The 25,130-nt window shown below is 44.4% G+C and overlaps 1 protein-coding gene across 4 annotated transcripts in view; it reads left to right on the top strand.

The window, feature by feature from the left end:
• Window positions 1-22,650, top strand: part of LOC124005162 (latent-transforming growth factor beta-binding protein 4-like) — a 50,044-nt gene extending 27,394 nt beyond the window's left edge. For 2 of the 4 annotated variants that reach the window (XM_046314150.1, XM_046314151.1), the window contains 29 exons: window positions 767-1,132; window positions 7,567-7,683; window positions 8,853-8,981; window positions 9,294-9,419; window positions 9,670-9,795; window positions 9,995-10,114; window positions 10,282-10,401; window positions 10,563-10,682; window positions 10,800-10,919; window positions 11,071-11,310; window positions 11,390-11,509; window positions 11,654-11,773; window positions 11,870-11,989; window positions 12,086-12,205; window positions 13,426-13,551; window positions 13,683-13,808; window positions 14,113-14,241; window positions 14,524-14,649; window positions 15,220-15,345; window positions 15,570-15,713; window positions 16,072-16,323; window positions 16,724-16,792; window positions 17,137-17,265; window positions 17,408-17,554; window positions 17,809-17,961; window positions 18,158-18,449; window positions 18,550-18,815; window positions 19,000-19,149; window positions 21,063-22,650. In XM_046314150.1, the coding sequence (XP_046170106.1) occupies window positions 767-1,132; window positions 7,567-7,683; window positions 8,853-8,981; window positions 9,294-9,419; window positions 9,670-9,795; window positions 9,995-10,114; window positions 10,282-10,401; window positions 10,563-10,682; window positions 10,800-10,919; window positions 11,071-11,310; window positions 11,390-11,509; window positions 11,654-11,773; window positions 11,870-11,989; window positions 12,086-12,205; window positions 13,426-13,551; window positions 13,683-13,808; window positions 14,113-14,241; window positions 14,524-14,649; window positions 15,220-15,345; window positions 15,570-15,713; window positions 16,072-16,323; window positions 16,724-16,792; window positions 17,137-17,265; window positions 17,408-17,554; window positions 17,809-17,961; window positions 18,158-18,449; window positions 18,550-18,815; window positions 19,000-19,149; window positions 21,063-21,196 (4,433 nt within the window). In that variant the 3' untranslated portion in view covers window positions 21,197-22,650. Of the gene's footprint in view, window positions 1-766; window positions 1,133-7,566; window positions 7,684-8,852; window positions 8,982-9,293; window positions 9,420-9,669; window positions 9,796-9,994; window positions 10,115-10,281; window positions 10,402-10,562; window positions 10,683-10,799; window positions 10,920-11,070; window positions 11,311-11,389; window positions 11,510-11,653; window positions 11,774-11,869; window positions 11,990-12,085; window positions 12,206-13,425; window positions 13,552-13,682; window positions 13,809-14,112; window positions 14,242-14,523; window positions 14,650-15,219; window positions 15,346-15,569; window positions 15,714-16,071; window positions 16,324-16,723; window positions 16,793-17,136; window positions 17,266-17,407; window positions 17,555-17,808; window positions 17,962-18,157; window positions 18,450-18,549; window positions 18,816-18,999; window positions 19,150-20,527; window positions 20,588-21,062 lie in introns of those variants that run through there. The other 2 variants (XM_046314152.1, XM_046314154.1) reach the window with 2 other exon arrangements.
• The last annotated feature ends 2,480 nt before the right edge of the window (window positions 22,651-25,130 follow it).

Consider the following 25,130-nt stretch of genomic DNA (forward strand, 5'->3'; position numbering starts at 1 on the left):
TGAGACAGGATTGTGTCTAGGCGCAGCTCTGGGGAAGGGTACCAAAAAATGTCTGCAGCATTGAAGGTACCCAGGAACTCAGTGGCCTCCAAATGGAATAAGTTTGGAACCAACAAGACTCTTCCTAGAGCTGGTCTCTCACCCAAACTGAGCAATCGCGGGAGAAGGGCCTTGGTCAGGGAGGTGACCAAGAACCCGATGGTCGTTCTAATAGAGCTTCAGAGTTCCTCTGTGGAGGAGATGTGAGAACCTTCCAGAAGGGTATAATGACAAAGCAAAAACAGTTTTTTATCACATGTATATATGTATTCAGACCCTTTACTCCGTGCTTTGTTGAAGCACCTTTGTCAGCGATTACAGCCTCTAGTCTTCTTGGGTATGACACTACAAGCTTGGCACACCTGTATTTGGGGATCTTCTCCCATTCTTCTCTGCAGATCCTCTCAAGCTCTGTCAGGTTGGATGGGGAGCGTTACTGCACAGCTATTTTCACGTCTCTCCAGAGATGTTCGAGTGGGTTCAAGTCCGAGCTCTGGCTTGGCCACTCAAGGACATTCAGACACTTCTCCCGAAGCCACTCCTGCATTGTCGTGTGTAGATTTATAAGTGGAAAAATGATTTAATACATTTTACAATAACGCTGTAATGTAACAAAATGTGGAAAAAGTCAATGGGTCTGAATACTTTCCGAATGCACTGTATATAGGTATGAAACACACTAACCAATTGAATCCTGCTTGTGGCGTTCTCTGTTTGCTCCTGACAGTTGCTTTCAAGGAGATCTGCCCAGCAGGGCCTGGCTACCACTACTCTGCCTCTGCCATCAAGTTCAACCAGAGGGTGGTGGAGCAGCACGGGACTGGAGGTCCCCCTGTCATATCCCAGAGCATCCCACAGACCAGGCCACAACAACCAGCCAGTAGTGGTGCACAGACTCCACTAACTAGTCCCCAACAACCTTCAAGCTCAGGCTTTTTCACTCCCCAAACTAGACCCCAACAGCCAGATGGTAGAGCTCTCATACCTCAGACCAGGCCCCAGCAGCCATCGAGTGGAGGCTCCCTGTCCCCCCAGGGCAGACCACACATCCCAGCCATCTCTGTTACAGCAGGACCCACCCGGGTGGTGACAGGTGAGTAGAGAATAACTCATAGCAGCCTTAAGGAGATTCCTCACCGTACAATGAAGAGTTTCATTCCAAAACGCGATATAACCATTTTCAGAACTGTTTGTAAGTTGACATGAATTAAAAAGACATCTTATGTAGGGCTGTTATGGTGACCGTAGTACCGCCACACCGGCAGTCACGAGTCATGACCTCAGTCAAATTCCCTCTTCCCCTGATCTGATTTGATTTGATTTTGATGTGATCCGATACAGGTGCATGATAATGGTCCATTTAAAATCAAAAATAAATTCACACATCTATTATTTAGTATATGTAAAGACAAGATTAAATCAAGAATAGTCTGATGGGTGACAATATTAGCCTATCACTTGAATGATAAGGGATATATACTGTATATTGTGATATATTATCACTTGTAAATGATATACAGCTTGTGTGCGGTAAGGCAAGAAAAGTTGCATGCCAAATCGTGGTCATACACCTCATGTAGCCTAGCCCACAGGCGTATATGTTTTTATAACTTTTGTATTGCAACTAAAGTGGACAAATAACTTCTTAAAATTAAGCACATTAATCCGCTTTACAACCGGTGTGGAGCCTAGCTGGCATACATAGGCGGCACGTGAGTTTCAAGTTTGGGGAAGATAATTTTCACCATAAAAATGCACCTTTATAATAAAGCGTGGCATTTGCGGTCAAGACATGCATTTGCGGTCACTTTTGAGAATGGTGTTTTCCCGCGAATTGATTGCATTTTGGAACATTGGAGCTTATAGCCTACTGTCGTGTGCGCAATTCTGCGCTTATAATGTAAGGAAATAGCCTAATTGTTTATCAACATTTGAAGCTCAATGTCCTGATCTGTTGCGTCAGCCTCTTTGCTTTTAAAATATTTTTTAATGCGAGTTGTTGTATTAATTTGGGAATCTATCGCATTGCACAACTGCCCCAGACTATGTTTGGAATATTTATTTCTCGCACAGAAGGACAAGTTGACCTATAAAATAGATCAACTTTTTTATTATGGGGGATAGTGGATTGACATAGGCTAGTGCTTTTGCTCTTCGTTAGGCCTCCTCATCTTGTTGGCAGACAAAGTAAATGTGGACAGTTCTTCAATATGTGAGTCTGAATTTGAAATAGAAGGACGTGCACAGTTGCGTCCCTGATGTGTCTCTCTTCACCTGAAGCCTACTTCGGAGCTGAGATCGATGCCTGTGAGAAGAACCCGATCACATGACTGACATTGTCTAATAAGAATTGAGATATCTGAGAGAACCATGTGAGTGAGAGGTGCTTCGGAAAAATACGCAGCCAGGAGAAAGGAATTATAATTATTACATTGAGCCCAAGGGCAAAATGGCCACTGGCTGCAAAAGGCATGGATTTTTTTAGGGTGCATTACGGCCACCCTAGGGGGATGCCGCCGGTAAAGACGAGGCATTATCAAGTGCTTGTCAAATTGTGAATGAGAGACTGATGTAGTGTGTGCAGCCTGTGCAAGAAACAAAGCAGAGCTCATGCCTTTCATGTGACTTTTTTTTTTTAAATCAACATTATTTGCATCATCCAGCCATAGAATGTATTAAAAATCAAAACATATAGCCCACGGTTGTATCACGACTAAAGTTGCATAAATAACTCTATATTAAGTATATACTGTAGGTGTACCTGTTTCTTTGTTAGCCACTCAACACAGAACAGCGTTTGGAGAAAACATCCTTTCTATTTTATTCAGCTACAGTTGAATTAGGAAGTTTACATACACCTTAGCCAAATAGATTTAAACTCAGTTTTTCACAATTCCTGACATTTAATCCTAGTAAAAATTTCCTGTCTTAGGTCAGTTAGGATCATCACTTTATTTTAAGAATATGAAATGTCAGAATAATAGTAGAGACAATGATTTATTTCAGCTTTTATTTCTTTCATCACATTCCCAGTGGGTCAGAAGTTTACATACACTCAATTAGTATTTGGTAGAATTGCCTTTAAATTGTATAACTTGGGTCAAACGTTTTGGGTAGCCTTCCACAAGCTTCCCACAATAATTTGGGTGAATTTTGGCCCATTCCTCTTGACAGAACTGGTGTGAAGGAGTCAGGTTTGTACACACACTTTTTCAGTTCTGCCCACAACTTTTCTATAGGATTGAGGTCAGGGCTTTGTGATGGCCACTCCAATACCTTGACTTTGTTGTCATGAAGTCATTCTGATGTCTTCCTGACTGATGTTGCTTAATATATCCACATTATTTTCTTTCCTCATGATACCATCTATTTTGTGAAGTGCACCAGTCCCTCCTGCAGCAAAGCACTCCCACAACATGATGCTGACACCCCCGTGCTTCACGGTTGGGATGATGTTCTTCGGCTTGCAACCGTCCTCCTTTTTCCTCCAAACATAACGATGGTCATTATGGCAAACGGTTCTATTTTTGTTTCATCAGACCAGAGGACATTTCTCCAAAAAGTATGATCTTTGTCCCCATGTTCAGTTGTAAACTGTAGTCTGGCTTTTTTTATGGCAGTTTTGGAGCAGTGGCTTCTTCCTCGCTGAGTGGCCTTTCAGGATATGTCTATATAGGACTTGTTTTACTGTGGATATAGATCCTTTAGTACCTGTTTCCTCCAGCATCTTCACAGGGTCCTTTGCTGTTGTTCTGGGATTGATTTGCACTTTTTGCACCAAAGTACGTTCATCTCTAGGAGACAGAATGCGTCTCCTTCCTAAGCGGTATGACGGCTGCGTGGTCCCATGGTGTTTATACTTGTGTATTATTGTTTGTACAGATGAACATGGTACCTTCAGGTGTTTGGAAATTGCTCCCAAAGATGAACCAGACTTGATTTCTTTTGATTTTCCCATGATGTCAAGCAAAGAGGCCCTGAGTTTGAAGGTAGGCCTTGAAATACATCCACAGGTACACCTCCAATGATTCAAATTATATCAATTAGCCTATCAGAAGCTTCTGAAGCCATGACATAATTTTCTGGAATTTTCCAAGCTGTTTATTAGGCACAGTTAACTTAGTGTATGTAAACTTCTGACCCACTGGAATTGTGATACAGTGAATTATAAGTGAAATAATCTGTCTGTAAACTATTGTTGGAAAAATTACTTGTGACATGCACAAAGTAGATGTCCTAACCGACTTGCCAAAACTATAGTTTGCTAACAAGAAATTTGTGGAGTGGTTGAAAAACGAGTTTTAATGACTCCAACCTAAGTGTATGTAAAATGTATGTTCAATTGTATTCTTTATACTATAAAATAATAGAAAATATTGCCACGGAATTCTAAGCAAATCTTGTCTGCTAAATTAGCTAGTGTAGCCGATCAGGGCCTAACATAAGGACAACTCAGAGTATTCTATTCTGTTCTTCTGAAATATACTACATTTTCTTCATATCATGTTTCTTTAGACCTGTCTAAAATAATTCATGGAGTTATTGTGATAGAGTAAGCTATATTAAATTGATTTATTAGACTTTTTCAAATGTAGATGTTCCAAAGGTCTGCATCAGTGGCTTGTGTGGAAGCCAGGAGATGCTAAATGTGTTTATGTTAATTAACTTCTTATGGCTGCAGGGGCATTATTGAGTAGCTTGGATGAAAGGTGCCCAGAGTAAATGGCCTGCTCCTCAGTCCCAGTTGCTAATATATGCATAGTATTATTAGTATTGGATAGGAAACACTCTGAAGTTTCTAAAACTGTTTGAATGATGTCTGTGAGTATAACAGAACTCATATGGCAGGCAAAAACCTGAGAAGAAATCCAAACAGGAAGTGGGAAATCTGAGGTTGGTCGATTTTCAATCCAGCCCCTTTTGAATACACAGTGGGATATTGGTTATGTTGCACTTCCTAAGGCTTCCACTAGATGTCAACCGTCTTTAGAAACTTGAATGAGGATTCTACTGTGATGTGGGGCCGGTGAGAGCTCTTTGAGTCAGTGGTCTGGCAGGGAGCCAGGTCCTGGTCACGCTCATTTCACAAGATGGTGACCTGCGTTCCATGGCTTTTCTACAGACAATGGAATTCTCCGGTTGGAACGTTATTGAAGATTTATGATAACAACATCCTAAAGATTGATTTCATACATAGTTTGAAATGTTTCTAAGACTTGTATTATAACCTTTTTAAGTTTTCGTCTGACGTTCGGCTGGACCTGTACGAGCGTTTGGATTTGTGTACTAAACGCCCTTACAAAAGTAGCTAATTGGACATAAATAATGGAAATTATCAAACTAAATCAAACATTTAATGTGGAACTGAGATTCCTGGGAGTGCATTCTGATGAAGATCGTCAAAGGTAAGGGAATATTTATAATGTTATTTCTGATTTCTGTTGACTCCTACATGGCGGATAAAAAGAAAATGTCCTTAGCGCCGTTCTCAGATTATTGCATGGTTTGCTTTTTCTGTAAAGTTTTTTGAAACCTGACACAGCGGTTGCATTAAGGAGAGGTATATCTATATTTCCATGTATTTCTGTAAAATGATGTGGCTCTGCAAAATGACCGTATGTTTTTGGAACTAGTGAATGTAAGTCACCAATGTATACTGAGTTTGTTTATATAAATATGAACTTTATCAAACAAAACATACATGTATTGTGTAACATGAAGTCCTATGAGTGTCATCTGATGAAGATCATCAAAGTTTAGTGATTAATTTTATCTCTATTTGTGCTTTTTGTGACTCCTCTCTTTGGTTGGAAAAATGGCTGTGTTTTTCTGTGAGTTGATGGTGAGCAATTTGAATTATGAGATTTCTGTTGTTTTGAATTTGGCGCCCTGCACTTTCACTGGCTGTTGTCATATCGATCCCGTTAACGGGATTGCAGCCCTAAGAAGTTTTTGAACAGTCAATTACCGTGAGAAGGGAAGTTATTTGCTTGACAATAACCGGCTGACAAGATTTCATGACCGCCACAACCCTAGTCTTATGAAAGATCTATTATCTTACCATGACATGGGTTAGTGAAAAGACATGATTCTGTTTGAAATGTGTTGCAAGGTCATTTTCTTTTAGAGAGACAAATAATCATGTTTTGTGGCAAAACGCTATATATCTGCCCCAAACAGAACTCCAATAAAAAAGTTTCCCGATTGGGTTTAAATGACATGTAATTAAGTATAGATACATAAATAAATACATATTAAAATCATCTGTTTGTTTCAACTAAATTGTGCAAATATCATATAGCCAATGTATTGTATCCAGAGGGTGAACAGTGGACTGTAGTGTATGCAGTATGTTTTCTTTTTGGACATTTAAGCATCTTTTGTAACAATTTTATTGGAGTTTTAACGTTTTTTTTTTTCATTCATTAGGATAAATCTAAGCGTTATGCGTTTGATTATGTAAACGTCAGGGAAGGATTTAAGGAATAATAAGGACATTCATTTGCCGTAATTCATTTGCAAGGATGGGTTGATTGTTGTTGTCGGGGTGACACGGCACGCTGTTTGGCTCTCTCCTTTTCATGAGCTTGTTTAAAAAGTTCCTCTTTCAGCCAACGGGAACAGATATAACAGGCTACAAACTGTCGAAGGGATCCATAATCAAAAGGTCCGTGACAATCAAGAGCTCAACGCTAGCGTAACCCTCGGTAGCAACTACCCAGCGCGCGAACAGCTGACTGACAGCTGTCTATCACTGCATCTAGCTGACTAAGCCAGGGGTTAGCCTACATGGATAAGACAAGGTTCGGATTACATTCCTAGGTGTTGGAAAAATATTTAGAGAAACCTAACTTACGACTAAGCAGACAAATATCACGCAAATGACTCACTTTTGCACCAGTGGCAAAAAAAATCATATGGATTGTTTCAGCCATCTGTACAGTGGATATAACCAGATCAATATATTTAAAGAGTTGGACCAACTTTTTGAATTTTGAATATTGTTCTAATTCTATTCATTCAGTAACATATACATTTTTTTAATATTCCAAATGTAGACTAATGTTAACCGGAGCTAACATGGCTGCTAGAATGTTGTAGTGACATGTAAATGTGTCATACTGCAGAAATATCAATGTCCCAACTCTCTTAACACATGGCTCTGGATATAGCGCGTTTTGGTATGAAACAATACGGATATTGCGTTTTGCAACAACAACAAAAACACGTTCTAAAGCACATCTAAAGTAATTGTTTTAAAAGTATGAAAACAGCCATAATTCATACACAAAAAATATGCAAATGTGAAAAATGTGCACTTATCATGTTTTGGAATCAACCCCGTCAATTCCACATAGCAACATCCAACTATTGAGACAGAATTGCAATGTTTAGTATTTTGATGTTTGTGTCCAGAAGGCTGTAAGAAAGACAATTCACATCAAGCTGCCTCTTCTCAACAAGTGAAAGCTCTAATGTATCTAGACATTCTCAGTAAATGTTTATGTCCTGTTTTGGTTTCTCCAGCTCGAACCCCCACTCAGACCAAACGGCCTCCAGTTGACCAACGGCCAATATCTCCAGTGAGACCCGCACAGCCCCTCCCATCTCCGGTCACGCCCCGCCCACCCATCCCCAGGCCAGGTACCGTAAACCATATACCACAGCCACAAAGTGTTTAATCTTGATACAGTAATGATTCCAAGGTTAGGTCACATTCTGATAAACGCTGGTTCAACTTTCTGGCTTCTCAGACTGCCAACTCCATGTCATTTCCTATTAGAACATTTCCTGTAAACTATTGTACTCCACACCTGACTAAAGAACAAAGAAGCGTATAGTTTGGAGTCTGTATTGTGAAGTGAGAAAAAGTTAATAGTTCTCCATTGAAGTATGACAACTGGTCTTCCTGTGTCTGTTCTGCTCTCATTTGATGTGACACCACTTGAACGCATGAATTCACATTTCAAATGGACCATAATAATGAGTGCTTAAGAATCCCGGGTAGGTGGTTGAATGCTCTGGTGGTGTCGATTTATACTGCCGGTTTTATCCACCTTCAAATACATGTTTTATTTAACCTGTATTTAACTAGACATCAGATGTGTTTCTGGCTCTGGCCTTTTCTGTCTCCACTAGAGTACTTAGTCAACCCTGTCCCTCATACACACACACACACACACACACCACACACACCTCAACTTCAAAGCCTCAGTCAATAAAAGGCATTTTACATTCTTTAATGCACTTCTTTGCAATAGAAAGAGAGATTCAAAGAGGGAATACCCTCACACATCCCAAGCCAGGAGGTCTGGCTCAAGATATAAGCAGTAACCAGATGGGTACAATGCTCTGTTTGTGCCGCAAAACTTTGCCTAATGTGAGCCAACTGTTCACCACCGGACTGTTCGTTTATCACGTTGTCAAGGTTTGAATCTCAAGGCGGGGCCGTCAAAGACCTGCTAACTTTTAGCTCGTGAGGGAGGTGTCAGGTTTGTGCTGTAACCTAAAATTGAACACTATTATGCCCACAGCCTTGAACCTGCCTCATAATAAGTGAGTTCTGAGACTATAAATCCTCATAATGGTCCCTGAGAAATATGCGAGCTGCACACTTAGAAGAAAGAAAAGAGATCAGATCCTCCTCACACCATTGTTATCCCCTCTCACCTACTCAGACGGCTGATATGGATGACATGACAACTAAGATCACACTTTGGAATCGTTTTTTGAAACGGTGACAGACAAGCTAACTAAATGTGCATATCTGTCCACGTGTACGTGCGTCTACGGCCATCTGTTTGGGCGTCCAGTGCGGGGTGTGTGTGAGACCATGCCCCAGGTGTGTGGACAGGGCCGCTGTGTGGACCAGCCCGGAGGGAGACATACCTGCATCTGTAACGAGGGATACCAACACAACGCTCAGCAGACTCATTGTCAAGGTGAATGTTGTTTTGTTAGGGCACAGTTGCTAGTTAAACTACTTAACTACTATTAGGAGGCATCAAACACACACATACACATACACATACCAATATTGGCTGTTCCTGATGCTATACTGGCCATCAGCTGTATTTATAGTGTGCGGTCGTTGAACATGTGATAGTCTTTATGAATGAGTCAGTTTCAGACTGGTTAGGTGACACAAGCATCTCACTACAATCCCATCCCCTGAGAGGCAGCTTGATTACTGTAGGCTTGGTCAGGCTCCTCTTGACCTCTTTAACCCCACACATCCCCCCCTTTCCTTTCAGACATAGACGAGTGCAGGGCGTCTCCCCCGCCTTGCGGCAGCGGCCGCTGCCAGAACACAGAAGGGGGCTACAGGTGCAGCTGCCCCTCTGGATACCAGCCGGGACCCCGGGGCACCAGCTGTATAGGTACAGCCCCCCCCACTGTACACACCACTCACACACACACAGTCGCTAGCCACAGCAGCTGTGCTCTGGACATTTATTCAGACAACAGCTACTCTGTCTCTTTGGGTATAGAGAGAGACCTTCTGGCGTCCCCCTGGAATGCTCTGTGTTCTGCTTGGAAGTCAAGGATTAGGAAATGGTGTCTGGTACTCTGGTCACTGTTCTTTGAGAATCTCTCACGTTGTTCTTTTTCTCTCGTCTGTATCTCTAGATGTCAATGAGTGCATCCAGGCTCCCAGTCCCTGTTCTGTTGGGGAGTGTGAGAATACACCAGGCCGCTACAGATGTGTGTGTCCTGCTGGCTTCAGAGCCAACATCCAACAGACGCAGTGTCAAGGTAAGAGGGGACGCGTACTCAACGTGGCATTCCAACAGCAGCAGTCAACAAGTACTATTGACATGATTGTGATTGTTTTAAGGAACGTTATGTCGATTATGATAGCTGTGCAGAAGTCCTTGTGATCATTCTAGAAGAAACTAGATAACTGTTAACTGTCGAGTCTTTGAGTAAAGGACAAACTTTTTTTGTGGCACAGATATTGACGAGTGTCGTCAGGTTCCGAACCCCTGTAACAACGGCCGCTGTGAGAATAGCCCTGGTAGCTTCAAGTGTGTCTGCCGCACTGGGTACAAGCTAGAGGGCAACACGTGTAAAGGTAAGGAAGCTATCTCTGCATCTAGTCAACATTGTTTCACTACCGAAGCGACTGTACTGTATATATTGCCGTCTTCACTCACCAAAGATTGTGTGATGTTTGTGAAATAATACTATTGGTCAGTCGGACATATTAAACTTCCAGTCTATCATTCTCCATTTCCCCAGATGTGGATGAGTGTGAGGACCCCTTGAAGTGTCCTGGTCAGGCCTGTGTCAACTCTCCAGGATCATACAAGTGTGTGTCTTGCCCACCAGGGTTTGGGCTGCTCAACGAACAATGCCGAGGTAACACTCCTTGTCCGGAAGCAGTTGTACACAAAACCAAATAATAACCTTTCTTCTGAAAATGTTGAGGTAATGACCAATGTTATAGGGAGTTTAAGTCAAATTCTCTACAGGCTGTTTGATAGAGGGTGCTAACGGTCTGTGTCGCCCCCCTGTTGTAGATGTTGACGAGTGTCGTCAGACCCCCAGCCTTTGCACCAATGGTCGTTGTGAGAACACTCCCGGGAGCTACAGGTGTGTTTGCCATACGGGATACAAACTACAAGGCAAGGCCTGCACAGGTACGAGCGATGACTGTATTTACCTACATTCCCTCTTTTGAGCCTGTCAGCGAAAGGAACTTTCAATCTATGGAAAACAGATTCTGCCGGACTATTAATGTTCTGGCTCTATTTCAGATGTGGATGAGTGTGAGGACCCTTTGAGGTGTCCTGGTCAGGCCTGTGTCAACTCTCAGGGTTCTTACAACTGTGTGTCTTGCAAGCCAGGCTTCAGCATGATCAATGGACAATGTTCAGGTAAAATGACATTGTGTCTGTGTGTTCTGAGGTATACCCGTGTGTCTGTGATTTTATTTTTTATCCGTCCATTGATACATACATTTATAGTGTATTTCAAATTGGCATCTACCTTTCAGCAATCTCTTGTATCTCCTCTCCATTCCTACAGATATAGATGAGTGTCGTCAATCCCCCGGCCCATGCACCAATGGTCACTGCGAGAACACCCAGGGTAGCTACAGCTGTGCGTGTCTCACTGGCTACAGACTACACGGTGATACCTGTACAGACGCGGATGAATGTGCAGACCCGTCCCAGTGCCCTGGCCAGGAGTGTGTCAACTCCCAGGGCTCATACAAGTGTGTGTCCTGCAAGCCAGGCTTTGGGCTGGTCGACAGACGCTGCACAGGTAGGACACAACATGGTCTTCATCGACAACAGCACATTGGAGCGATTGCGGACAGTTCTTCTCCTTCTTTTCTTTGCAGATGTTGACGAGTGCCTCCACAGCCCATCTCGCTGTGCTAACGGTCGTTGTGAGAACACGGCTGGAAGCTACAAGTGTGCGTGCCGATCTGGCTTCAGGTTACAGGGCAACACCTGCACAGGTAAGACTTACTTCAGCCGATAAAAGGCGGTCAAATGTATGACTTTCTTTAGCACAGAATAGAGTAAAATACTACCAGAAATGGTCTTTGTTCTGTCAACTTTATTATGGGATTGTAAAGTATAACCTCTGTTGGCTTCTCCAGATGTCAATGAATGTGAGAACGCTCTACAGTGTCCCGGTCAGGAGTGTGTCAACTCTGAGGGCTCCTTCATATGTGTGGCCTGTAGCCCAGGCTTTGTGGCTGGAAATGGACAGTGTACAGGTGAACAACCTTCTCAACCACACATACACACACACATACCCATTTGTATTCCACATTGATAATTGTATCAATACTGATATTGTTACTTTCACACAGATATCGATGAGTGTCGGCAGACCTCCAACCTATGTGCCAACGGCCTCTGTGAAAACACTCTCGGTAGCTACCGGTGCATTTGTCGCACCGGGTTCAAACTGCAGGGCAGCGTCTGTGTTGGTGAGGCTGCATGTGTCTGACTTTTGCATGTCTTTACATGATGGCTCAAGGTCCATATCACTGTTTGATGTGTAATCTCCACTTGCTTCATTTTAGACGTTGATGAATGTGCAGACTCCTCACAGTGTCCTGGGCAACGGTGTGTGAATTCTGAAGGCTCCTACAAGTGTATCGCCTGCAAAGCTGGCCACAGAATGCAAGATGGGTTATGCGCAGGTAAGACTAGCTGTCTATTAGGCAGTATATCAAGTCAATTCAAGGCATTCTGTCCATGTAGTCGACATGTTTTTCCAAGGTGTTTTATGGCTCTCACACTTGCCTGCCACATTTGTTTCTGGGAAGGAATGCAATGGCTCTCTTACGGCCAAGGAGAGGAGGGGGATTTATGAACAACTGCACATTTCTGCCTAATGAGGAAACACATTTTTAAAGAGTTGAATTGTGTCAATGTTGCGGAATGTGACACGAGACCGAAATGAGCACCAAACTCTTTTTCATTCGCCTTCCACTTGAGATTGTATTCCGCTCATACGGCTTTATGGAATCAGACAATCACATCGCTAACACCGTTGGTGTTATTGGTGAGGCAGCTTGACTAAGACCGTCACCATACTAAAGTTTGCTGAAGAATCAAGCTGTTCCAATACTGTTTATATAAACTGCACAGAGCAGTGTGACCGGGACGATTTTCATCATCTTACAGTAGGCGATGAGTGAGCAAAGGGGTTGGCCCTCTAGACCCCGTTCCATACTGCAGTCAGCGCTCTCCTCTGCATTCCTCTCCTCTGCTCTCCTCACTTCACCTTTTCTGGCTTCTCTTACTCACTACCAAGCAGTTTATTGTCTGTGGGGCACACAAATAATCAGCCCGAGTATCATTATTAAAGGACACTGTGCACCATCCCACCTGGGTGCATTGCCTCTACCTCAAAATAAACAAAAAACAAGAGACCACATAAACAATTCATATGAATGTACCGTTTCCTTCACAGTTCACTATCAGTCAGCACTTTACCCATGCTGTGATATCCAGAGCACATGAAAATCACTCCGAGGTATTCAACGAGGTATTCACTCCGAGGTACTCAACGGATGTCTGGCTGTTAGACTGGTGCTGATGTGAACCAAAAGAGTTTGCAACAGATGTTTAGACTTCAAAGGGGATAGCTTGTAAATCAGAGACACCTTAGAGGTGGATGTAACACTTGGGAATGGATGGATGTCTCGTTGGAGTGGTTTCACTGTCAAAACGTTATATCCACGAGGGACTGAACCCATTTGTGCTGTGTTGATTTAAGAGAAACACTTGGAAGCTGTTTAACCTATTTTAGGGGGTACAGAAAGACCCTACATGAACAGTTGTGTGTCTGTGTGTGTGTGTGTGTGTGTGCGACCCACCTGCAGTACCCATGAGCATTCCCCTCTCCCTTCCTCAGATGTGGATGAATGCCAGAGCCCTGACACCTGTGGTGCAGCGAGGCTGTGTGTGAACACGGACGGCTCCTATCGCTGTGACTGTCAACCAGGCTACAGAACCACTGGCCTTGGACGCCAATGTCGAGGTCAGTATCGATGATGGTGCTACTGATGGTGATGAATGCCACAATGTTGGTGATTTCTTTTGATGGCGTGTATATGCATGTTGGTGTTCTTTTGTGTCATATTCTAACGTGGTTGTCGTGTCTTTTCACAGACGTCAACGAGTGTCTAGAGGGGGAGTACTGCTTCCCCAGGGGAGAGTGTGTGAACACAGAGGGCTCCTACCTCTGTGTGTGTTCGCAGGGTTACACCACCAGCAGCGACGGGAGCTCCTGCCTAGGTGAGGCCTCACGACCATCACACACACAAACAAGTTCCACTGGCCTTTCTGTAGGCTACTCTTAAACCTGCAGAATGGAGAAGTCTCTACTCATTACATATATTTGCTGTTTACTCTGCAGTTTAAACTGCACAGCCCGTTAACTTGGACAACTCTAATCCCTTATACAAATAATCCCTTATAGGCTACTTTGCACAGATTATATTACTCATAGCCACTCACATAGTGAGATTGCTTTGCTTGGCGGTAGGCACAGCGGGGTTGTCTGTGGTGATGTAATGGTGTGTTGTCATTGCGTGCCCAGATGTGGATGAGTGTGCCAGGTCAGGCCCGGGGGTGTGCCAGGATGGGCGCTGTGTCAACACAGAGGGCTCCTACCAGTGCCAGTGCCAAGTGGGATTCACCACCAACCCAGAGAAGACAGCCTGTCTGGGTAACTCAACACCTCACTGTTCATCATCCACCGTAGGCAGACCATTGAAACCGTGTGTCCCTTTTATGTAATACGCACAGCTTTCGAGACTGAGCTGTGGGGATGCTGAAGTTTTGTGTGTGTGTGTGTGTGTGTGTGTGTGTGTGTGTGTGTGTGTGTGTGTGTGTGTGTGTGTGTGTGTGTGTGTGTGTGTGTGTGTGTGTGTGTGTGTGTGTGTGTGTGTGTGTGTGTGTGTGTGTGTGTGTGTGTGTGTGTGTGTAATCCCCACTCTCTCTCCCCCAGATGTAGATGAGTGCTCAGAGGGAGCAGTGTGTCAGACACAGCGTTGTGAGAACACCATTGGCTCCTACCGTTGTATCACCTCCTGTGAGCCGGGCTACCGGGTCACCCGCACCGGAGAGTGTGTCGGTCAGTTTCATCAAACTCATCGACTTCATCCTTTACTAAATCTGGTTCACGCATAAGAATCTACTTTTTATTATTCTCGTATTTATTAATCCACTCGGTTTATTTTAAAATGATCTGATTCTATGCTACAATAGAGATTGAATGCCACTCTCACTATACTGTCATACAGTTTAGCCATGATAGTTTATGTAGGAATGTTTGGCAGATTGGACACAGATGTGGGATCCAGGCTAAGGGTTTGGTCGTCATGGCAGCTGTGTTTGATTGATGTGTCAGGTTGGAGGCTTTCACCTCGCAGATGCTCAGTCACAAGAATGCCATTCGCCTTTCCTTGCCAAGATATGCGTCTGTAACACGCAGACACACACAGACATGGTGGAAAAAGAGCTCGGGATATATCTCACTGTGTTGTCTTCACTGACTGTTGATTTATACCTTTCAATAATTGAATCAAGTTTATCCATCTAAATATAATGATGATAGTGACCATACTTCGGACCATACTTCAAAGATGAATTTAGGAGTGATGTCATCTCTCTCTCCACTTCTCTTTCTTCTTCTCGCTCACAGATGTCAATGAGTGTGCCAATGAGACCGTATGCGGGGAACATGCGTTCTGCCAGAACCTAATTGGAACATACCAGTGCATGTGTGACCAGGGCTACACAGCCACCAGCGATGGGAAGGGATGTGTGGGTACGTCTCAACACAGATGCACGAGTCTCTGATAAGTGTGCAAACACTACCATTCTGCTGTCCTGTCATTTGTCTTTGCTTGATTTAGCCGACATGGTTATACCTTTTCGCCCCATATTTCTCTTTCTTTCTTTCTCTCTCGCGCTCACTCTCTTTCTCCCTATTTCTCCCTCTCTCTTTCTCTCTCTATCGCTCTGTTTCTCTATCTATCTCTGTGTCTCTAGATGAAAACGAGTGTGAGACGATGCAGGGCGTGTGTGGCGCGGCGCGCTGTGAGAATGTGGATGGCTCCTTCATGTGTGAGTGTCCAGGAGAGGGGGAAGAGTTTGATACGCGCTCAGGACAGTGCCTCAGCACGCCCCGACCAGGTACTGTACGCTGTCCAACACTATTGTGCTTTTCGGGAATTATTTACATTTACATTTAAGTCATTTAGCAGACCCTCTTATCTAGATAAGCTTGTTTTTCCCCGTACGAAAATAAACATTTCTATTCCCTGATGGGATTAATACTTTCCCTGCTTCAAATGTTCATTCCTACACCGTTTTAATGGCATTTGACACCAGTTTGTGCATGGTGAGTTTGGTGAGACCTCTTCAACAGGTGCCCATTCCAACAGCTTGGTGGTGCTGCCCCCTGCTGTTCATCAGGGAACACTATGTTGTCTTGGTGGTCAGCAGCGCTGCCATAACCACACACACCTCAACCCACAGACGTTTCTCACAGGTCTTCCAGTGTTCTCTGGCGGCTCCTCCTCGTCTTCCTCCACCACCGGCCTCGGTCCCCAGCGTCGGCCCGATACGTCCCAGCTGCCCCCTGCCCGGCCTGGCGAGTTGAGGGAGTGTTACTACAACACCGAGGAGCAGAGCTCGTGCAGCGTCCTGGCCCGCAACACCACCCAGCAGGAGTGCTGCTGCACCGTGGGCCAGGGCTGGGGAATGGGCTGCCAGTTCGACCCCTGTCCTCAGCTAGGCACAGGTAGTGACCAGTGATCAACACTGATGTGAAGAGTATGTCTATGGTATGGCTATATTGAGTATGTATCTAGCACAGGAGGTTGGTGGCACCGAAAAGGGGAGAATGGGCTCGTGGTAATGGCTGGAGTGGATTTGGTGGAATGGTATCAAATACGTGGTTCCCATGTGTTGGATGCCATTCCATTTTCTCCGATTCTGCCATTATAATGAGCTGTTCTCCCGTCAGCAGCCTCCTGTGGTCTCCATGGGATATATATATATATGACTAAAGGGAGTATGTATGTCTATGGTATACTCCTGTAGTCAGCTCCACCTATCAACCCACTGAGAAAAAGTTATCCCTGATGTCGTGAAGTGTTCCTCTCTGATATGTCGTTTTGTTTCCTGTGGTTTCTGTTCAGCCGAGCACCAGGCGTTGTGCCCCAGCGGACGAGGATATGTGACTGGGCCAGGAGCGTTTAGCTACAAAGGTAACAGCTGTCTCTCATACACACACAGCAGGTAGCCTAGCGGTTAGAGTGTTGGGCCAGTAACCTGAAAGTTGCTAGTTCAAATCCCCGAGCTGACTAAATGAGCAAAACACTTAAACCTAATTGTTCCAGGGTTGCTGTCGATAGTGGCTGACCCCTGGCTGTGACCCCTCTCTACGATGGCAAAAAAAACAACACATTTTGATTTCACACTTGCACATGTGTGAAACAGGACAAATATAAGCACCGCTATTTGACCTTTTTTTGACCCACATGATTTGTAGTCATGCTTATTGCTTATACTGCACTGTACCTGTAATCCAGGCCTTCATCTGCTCTCACAGATGTGGATGAGTGTAAACTGTTCCACCCTGAGGTGTGTAAGAGCGGTGTATGTGTCAACAACATCCCTGGCTACTCCTGCTACTGCACCAGTGGCTACTACTATGACAACGTGTTTCTGGAGTGCATCGGTTAGTGGCAAATCTTTATCAGTGATATTGGGCCGTTTTGACCCAGTCTTCATAATTGCGGTTGAATTAGATGGATGTATATAATGGGTAGGTTCCTAAAATCTCATCTCTCTCTCTGTCTGTCTCTGTCCTCTCCTGGTAGATGTTGATGAGTGTGAGGCAGGGGAGGACAGCTGTCCAGGGGGAATCTGCGTCAACACATTAGGCTCACACTTCTGTACCTGCGTGCCTCCTCTTGTGTTGGACGACACTCAACGCAGCTGTGTCAATTCCACTGACCTCGCCGTGGGTAAGACTACACACGCTGGGAGACGGGAGTGCCCAATAACTCACCTTATGAGTCCTCACTACTCATTTTTTTTACTTATTAGCTCAAACTGTGAGCTCTCTCGCTCACCGTCTGTTTTCAACCTATCTCTCACTCCTGCTTTCCCCATCTATCTTTCCCTCGTTTTTCCCACCTCCCTTTCTCCATCTTTCTTTGCCTCTCTTTCCATCTCACCCTTCCCCTCCTCATTCCTGCCCCCTCCCTCCTGTCTCCAGATGAGAAGCTGTCCTTCTGCTGGCAGTATGTCACACCAGACCTGGTGTGTCAGAGCCCCCTGCTGGGCGGACAGGTCACCTTCAGTGAGTGCTGCTGTCTGTATGGAGAGGGCTGGGGACTGCAGTGTGCTCTGTGTCCTGCCAGAGACTCAGGTACTACTAGACTGACCACACACTCACTGATAAGCTACTACGGCCACGCTGATTGTGGATGAGTATTTGCATTGAACATTCCGCTGTGTTAGCATTTTGTCCCGAGATACAAGCAAAATGTAGCTCTGTTGTGGGAGAGTTGTGTTTATGGTGTCATTTTTGACCTACGCCTCTTTTCCTTCTCTCTCTCTGTCAGAGGACTATGAGGCTCGGTGTAACGTCTTCCTGAGGCCCCCAGAGTTTCCTCCCCCCTTCCCTGACCGCTACGGTCCGGACCCAGGGCCAGGTAGAGGAGGAGGAGGAGGGGGGTATCGCGTGCCCTATGGACCGGACTCCTTCCCAGACCCCATCCCCCGCAGGCCTGAGTACCCCCGGCCTGATTATGACGACTACACACCACCAGGGGGCAGCAGGTCTGGCTTCAGAGGCAGAACACCCAGCACCTTCAGGGTCCCAGAGAGCCCATACAGACAGCCCTCAGGATACATGTAACACACTGCCCTATTCACCACACTCACTCATTCACATACATCATCACAAGACACAACATATGTTCTCGACAAAACATGTTGGATTTCTCCCTCCCAGTCCTGAGCGGTACTATGACGAGGACGACTACGGCCCGCCTGACGCTCCTCCGAGACCTCCCTTCCGCACCCTCCCAGACCCTCGTTCTGAGCTCTCCTTTGGGGCGCGGCCCCCCATCCCCGAGGGCCTCCCTCTGAGTCTGGCCCCCCTCCCGGACAGTGACCCCTACAGTGAGGAGGAGGAGGAGGGGCCAGAACCCTGGCGTGTGGGACCCCCTTTCCCTGACAGACGGGGGCCAGGTGGAGGCCCAAGGAGAGTCTATGAGAGTACGCCCTCTCTTTCTGTGCATTACTGCATTCACTGCATTAATGTCATTTTGTCAATGCTGCTGCATTACCCAAAATATTTCACTTTTTTTTAAAGATGTAAACTTAGCCTAGGCCCTGTGAAAAACATGTGTGTTAGCTATCTGTTCTTACTTCTGACCATCTCCTCCTCTCCCCGCTCCAGGACAATATGAGCCGTATGCAGGCCTGAGCACAGAGGACTGTGGGATACTGCACGGCTGTGAGAACGGCAGGTGTATCCGGGTGGCGGAGGGATACACGTGTGACTGCTACGAGGGATACGAGCTGGACATGACCTCCATGGCCTGCATAGGTAGGTATCCCTCCTCACACAATCCACAAGACAAACCCTTCAACTAATCGCAGTTGTCTATATGCAAAACTCCCTGCCTTTCACTTGTCCTTCAAACCTTATGCCTTTCAATCTACATACTGTATGCATCACATAGCAAGAGCCATTCTCTTGTTCTCAGATTGACATTTATGTTACAGTAAAATCTGTAGATTTACCAGTGCAATGGAGAATCTAGAAATTTCCAGGGAAATGTATAGATTTACCGATTTACACATCTACCAGAACATACAGTACCAGTTAAAAGTTTGGACACCTACTCATTCAAGGATTTTTCTTTATTTTTGACTATTTTCTACATTGTAGAATAATAGTGAAGACATCAAAACTATGACATAACTGTAGTATGTAGTAACCAAAAAAAGAGTTAAAACAAATCAAAATGTATTTTAGATTTGAGATTCTTCAAAGTAGCCACCCTTTGCCTTGATGACAGCTTTGCACACTCTTGGCATTCTCTCAACCAGTTTCATGAGGTAGTCACCTGGAATGCATTTTAATTAACAGGTTAAAAGTTAATTTGTGGAATTTCTTTCCTTAATGCATTTGAGCCAATCAGTTGTGTTGTGACACTGGTTGGTATACAGAACATAACCCTATTTGGTAAAAGACCAAGTCGATATTATGGCAAGAACAGTGCAAATAAGCAAAGAGAAACGACAGTCCATCATTACTTTAAGACATGAAGGTCAGTCAATCCGGAAAATGTCAAGAACTTTGAAAGTTTCTTCAAGTTCTATCGCAAAAACCATCAAGCACTATGATGAAACTGGCTCTCGTGAGGACCGCCACAGGAAAGTAAGACCCAGAGTTACCTCTCCTCCAGAGGATAAGTTCATTAGAGTTAACTGCACCTCAGATTGCAGCCCTATTAATTGCTTCACAGAGTTCAAGTAACAGACACGTATCAACATCAACTGTTCAGAGGAGACTGTGTGAATCAGGCCTTCATGGTCGAATTGCTACATAGAAACCACTACTAAAGAACACCAATAATAAGAAGGGACTTGCTTGGGCCAAGAAACATGAGCAATGGATATTAGACCGGTGGATATCTGTCCTTTGGTCTGATGAGTCCAAATTTGAGATTTTTGGTTCCAACCGCCGTGTCCTGGTGAGATGCAGAGTAGGTGAACGGATTATCTCTGTATGTGTGGTTCCCACCATGAAGCATGGAGAAGGTGTTGTGATGGTGTGGGGGTGCTTTGCTGGTGACACCGCCTGTGATTTATTTAGAATTCAAGGTACACTTAACCAGATTGGCTACCACAGCATTCTGCAGTGTTATGCCATCCCATCTGGCTTACGCTAAATGAGAGAATAATTTGTTTTTCAACAGGACAATGACCAAAAACACACCTCCAGGCTGTGTAAGGGCTATTTGACCAAAGAGAGTGATGGAGTGCTGCATCAGATGACCTGGCTTCCACAATCACCTGACCTCAACCCAATTGAGATGGTATGGGATGTTGGACAGCAGAGTGAAGAAAAAGCAGCCAACAATTGCTCAGCATATGTGGGAACTCCAAGACTGTTGGAAAAGCATTCCTCATGAAACTGGTTGAGAGAATGCCAAGAGTGTGCAATGCTGTCATCATGGCAAAGGGTGGCTACTTTGAAGAATCTCAAATATAAAATATTCTTTGATTTGTTTTAACACTTGTTTGGTTACTACATGATTCCACGTGTCATTTTATAGTTTTGATGTCTTCACTATTATTCTTTAACGTAGAAAAAAGTACAAAAATAAAGAAAAACCCTTGAATGAGTAGGTGTGTCCAAACTTTTGACTGGTACTGTATATACATTTGGACGTTCACTGATTCACATGTATTGTGTTTGCACTTGTTCCCTTGTTCTGCTTCTATGCCCAGACATCAATGAATGTGAGGATCCTGACAACGTATGTGCGAGCGGCCGATGCATCAACACAGACGGCTCCTATCGCTGTGTGTGTCACCGGGGCTACGTCATGTCCCGCCGGCACAACCACTGTGTGGCAGCATAACACAGCTACTACTTTGAACATCGTCTTCCCCCACTCAACAGTCCTATCTGCTACTGGGGAAGTGTCAGGGGCTCACTAAAATACCTGTACAAAAAAAGCTGAGAGGGTTGTTCTCTGAAGAAAACGTCAACGTACTGACGTATCGTGTCTGAGAGAGATTTGAGTCCATAGAACTCTGATATTAATACAGTTTGAGTCTTATACAGCACACACAACTCATTATACATACACATAAGCTCAACTACACACACACACACACACACACACACACACACACACACACACACACACACACACACACACACACACACACACACACACACACACACACACACACACACACACACACACACACACACACACACTTGAGACGGCTATTGTAAAGCAGGTAAATAAGTATGTCCTTTAGCCATCCTTTCCTTTGAAGTTGAAATGCATAGTGGTGAAAAAGAGGTTAATGTACATTGTCCAGAATCCTAACGATACGAACACGTATTTAAAGGTAGTATCCGGCCCATTGAGATTGCTCACTTCGAGCTCAATCATGATCAACACACCGTGTTCTGTGCCCAGACCTGAGGCAGACAGGAACCACCGAATGGGGACAGTGTAGTCTCCAAGGCAAAGATGACACGCTACTGCCACAGACGAGCAGAGCCTTTGTCTAAGTCAGAATCTCTGTCTGTGGTTGTTTTGTTAACAAAACGCTCTCTTCAGCTGGACTGTACAAAAAAAAACACAGCAACATCATGACATCGCTGAACCAAATTTGTATTCCTCTAAAATGTCAGTGACTTATATTCTATCCATTTGTTGATTTTACAACCCCACTGATGTTTCTGATTGCTTCTTGTATTAATTTATGCTGTTCAAAGTGAAATGACTCTTTGTGTAATAATAACTTGTATTATTTGATAGAAATGTATATGCGGAAGAGGAAGCTACACGTCACCGACATGTTTGTACATTTATTTCTTTAGACTTTTTTGTTTTGTTTTTTTTACACGAGAATCTAATGTACCTTAATTAAAGCTGATATAAGATAGTTGACTTTGTATTCACAATTTGAAATGTTTGTGTGATCAATAAACAAATAGTGATAACATACCATGTATATATTTACAATTGAGAAATAACTTCTTCTTTTTTTACCAAATGATATCTGTTTCAGTGAGTAGAACCATTTCTGTAAATGTTCCTTCCTGGTGTCGTTTACAAGCTGAATCAAACCCGAAAGCATTTCCTCCTTCCAGCACCTAAAGATGTATAACACTATGCACTGTATTTATGGACGACATAGCCGTTGTGTACTTTTTATAAACAATATTTTTTTGTTGTTGTAATTTTTTGTATTTGTTTCTGGTTAACTGTTTTGTCGGTGATTTAAAAAAAAAAAAAAACCTTTATTACTATGAAAACTATTTGAAAATATATTTGCACACTTTCCATTCCAAGTGACTTTTGGATCTCATTCTTTGTTACAGAATCATATTTATCGTATACACTTTTCAAATCAAATCAAATGTATTTGTCACTTACACAGATGTTAATGCGAGTGTAGCGAAATGCTTGTGCTTCTAGTTCCGACAATGCAGTAATAACCAGCGAGTAATCTAACCTAACAATTCCAAAACTACTACCTTATACACACAAGTGTAAAGGGATAAAGAATATGTACATAAAGATATATGAATGAGGGATGGTACAGAACGGAATAGGCAAGATGCAGTAGATGGTATCGAGTACAGTATATACATATGAGATGAGTAATGTAGGGTATGTAAACAAAAGTGGCATAGTTTGAAGTGGCTAGTGATACATGTATTACATAAAGATGCAGTAGATGATATAGAGTACAGTATATACATATAGAGATGAGTAATGTAGGGTATGTAAACATTATATTAAGTAGCATTGTTTGAAGTGGCTAGTGATATATTTTACATCAATTTCCATCAATTCCCATTATTAAAGTGGCTGGAGTTGAGTCAGTGTGTTGGCAGCAGCCACTCAATGTTAGTGGTGGCTGTTTAACAGTCTGATGGCCTTGAGATAGGAGCTGTTTTTCAGTCTCTCGGTCCCAGCTTTCCTGCACCTGTGCTGACCTGGCCTTCTGGATGGTAGCGGGTGAACAGGCAGTGGCTCGGGTGGTTGTTGTACTTGATGATCTTTATGGCCTTCCTGTGACATAGGGTGGTGTAGGTGTCCTGGAGGGCAGGTAGTTTGCCCCTGGTGATGCGTTGTGCAGACCTCACTACCCTCTGGAGAGCCTTACGGTTGTGGGCGGAGCAGTTGCCGTACCAGGCGGTGATACAGCCCGACAGGATGCTCTCGATTGTGCATCTGCAGAAGTTTGTGAGTGCTTTTGGTAACAACCCGAATTTCTTCAGCCTCCTGAGGTTGAAGAGGCGCTGCTGCGCCTTCTTCACGACGCTGTCTGTGTGGGTGGACCAATTCAGTTTGTCCGTGATGTGTACGCCGAGGAACTTAAAACTTACTAGCCTCTCCACTATTGTCCCATCGATGTGGATAGGGGGGTTGCTGCTGTTTTCTGAAGTCCACAATCATCTCATTGGTTTTGTTGACGTTGAGTGAGGTTATTTTCCTGACACCACACTCAGAGGGCCCTCACCTCCTCCCTGTAGGCCGTCTCGTCATTGTTGGTAATCAAGCCTACCACTGTAGTGTCGTCCGCAAACTTGATGATTGAGTTGGAGGCATGCATGGTCACGCAGTCGTGGGTGAACAGGGAGTACAGGAGAGGGCTCAGAACGCACCCTTGTGGGGCCCCAGAGTTGAGGATCAGCGGGGTGGAGATGTTGTCACCTACCCTCACCACCTGGGGGCGGCACGTCAGGAAGTACAGTACCCAGTTGCACAGGGCGGGGTCGAGACCCAGGGTCTCAAGCTTAATGACGAGTTTAGAGGGTACTATTGTGTTAAATGCTGAGCTGTAATCGATGAACAGCATTCTCACATTGGTATTCCTCCTGTCCAGATGTGTTAGGGCAGTGTGCAGTGTGGTTGAGATTGCATCGTCTGTGGACCTATTTGGGCGGTAAGCAAATTGGAGTGGGTCTAGGGTGTCAGGTAGGGTGGAGGTGATATGGTCCTTGACTAGTCTATCAACGCACTTCATGATGACGGAAGTGAGTGCTACGGGGCAGTAGTCATTTAGCTCAGTTGCCTTAGCTTTCTTGGGAACAGGGACAATGGTGGCCCTCTTGAAGCATGTGGGAACAGCAGACTGGGATAAGGATTGATTGAATATGTCCGTAAACACACCAGCCAGCTGGTCTGCGCATGCTCTGAGGGCGCGGCTGGGGATGCTGTCTGGGCCTGCAAGGTTGTTGTTATAAAGTAGTAACATATTGGAAGCTAGTTCAGTATACATTAGGAGTAAACCAGTGGTGTAGGAATTACACAGTATTTTGATTTAGCCTGATGGCTCAAACTAAATTCTTCCGCTGCACTATCGTTCGCTACATACTTTGTGTTGACGAGGGGCACAAGGGGCGTTGTACAAAACAAAGTCATCAGCGATTGGATCATCTCTAACCAATCAGCGTATCAAAGCCAATCACGAATTTCCAAACCACTACATTACCCATGTGTGTTCTAGCTTTGGCTCAACCTATTGGTTTCTGGACCAATCAGACGGCCCAGGATGTGGTTGCATTCGGTGAAGGGTTGCAGAGGTATTCAGAACCAGACTCATTGCGGAGAAGAAAGTAACGTCTGTGGGCGTGGTGTAGCGTTTGGCTGGAGAAAGGAGTGTGGGTAGCCAGGCAAATTTTGATTAGAATCATCACTGTCCCTATCTTACACTGTCATAACAGCAGTTTCCAACTCTCTGACACATGCGCTATGTGGTCAGGCCTCTAATCCATTTACCTGCTACTCTAACCCTAATTCCCAGGAGTGTTTATAAGGA

This window comes from Oncorhynchus gorbuscha, linkage group LG19, assembly GCF_021184085.1.
Source record: "Oncorhynchus gorbuscha isolate QuinsamMale2020 ecotype Even-year linkage group LG19, OgorEven_v1.0, whole genome shotgun sequence".
Lineage (NCBI taxonomy): Eukaryota > Metazoa > Chordata > Actinopteri > Salmoniformes > Salmonidae > Oncorhynchus > Oncorhynchus gorbuscha.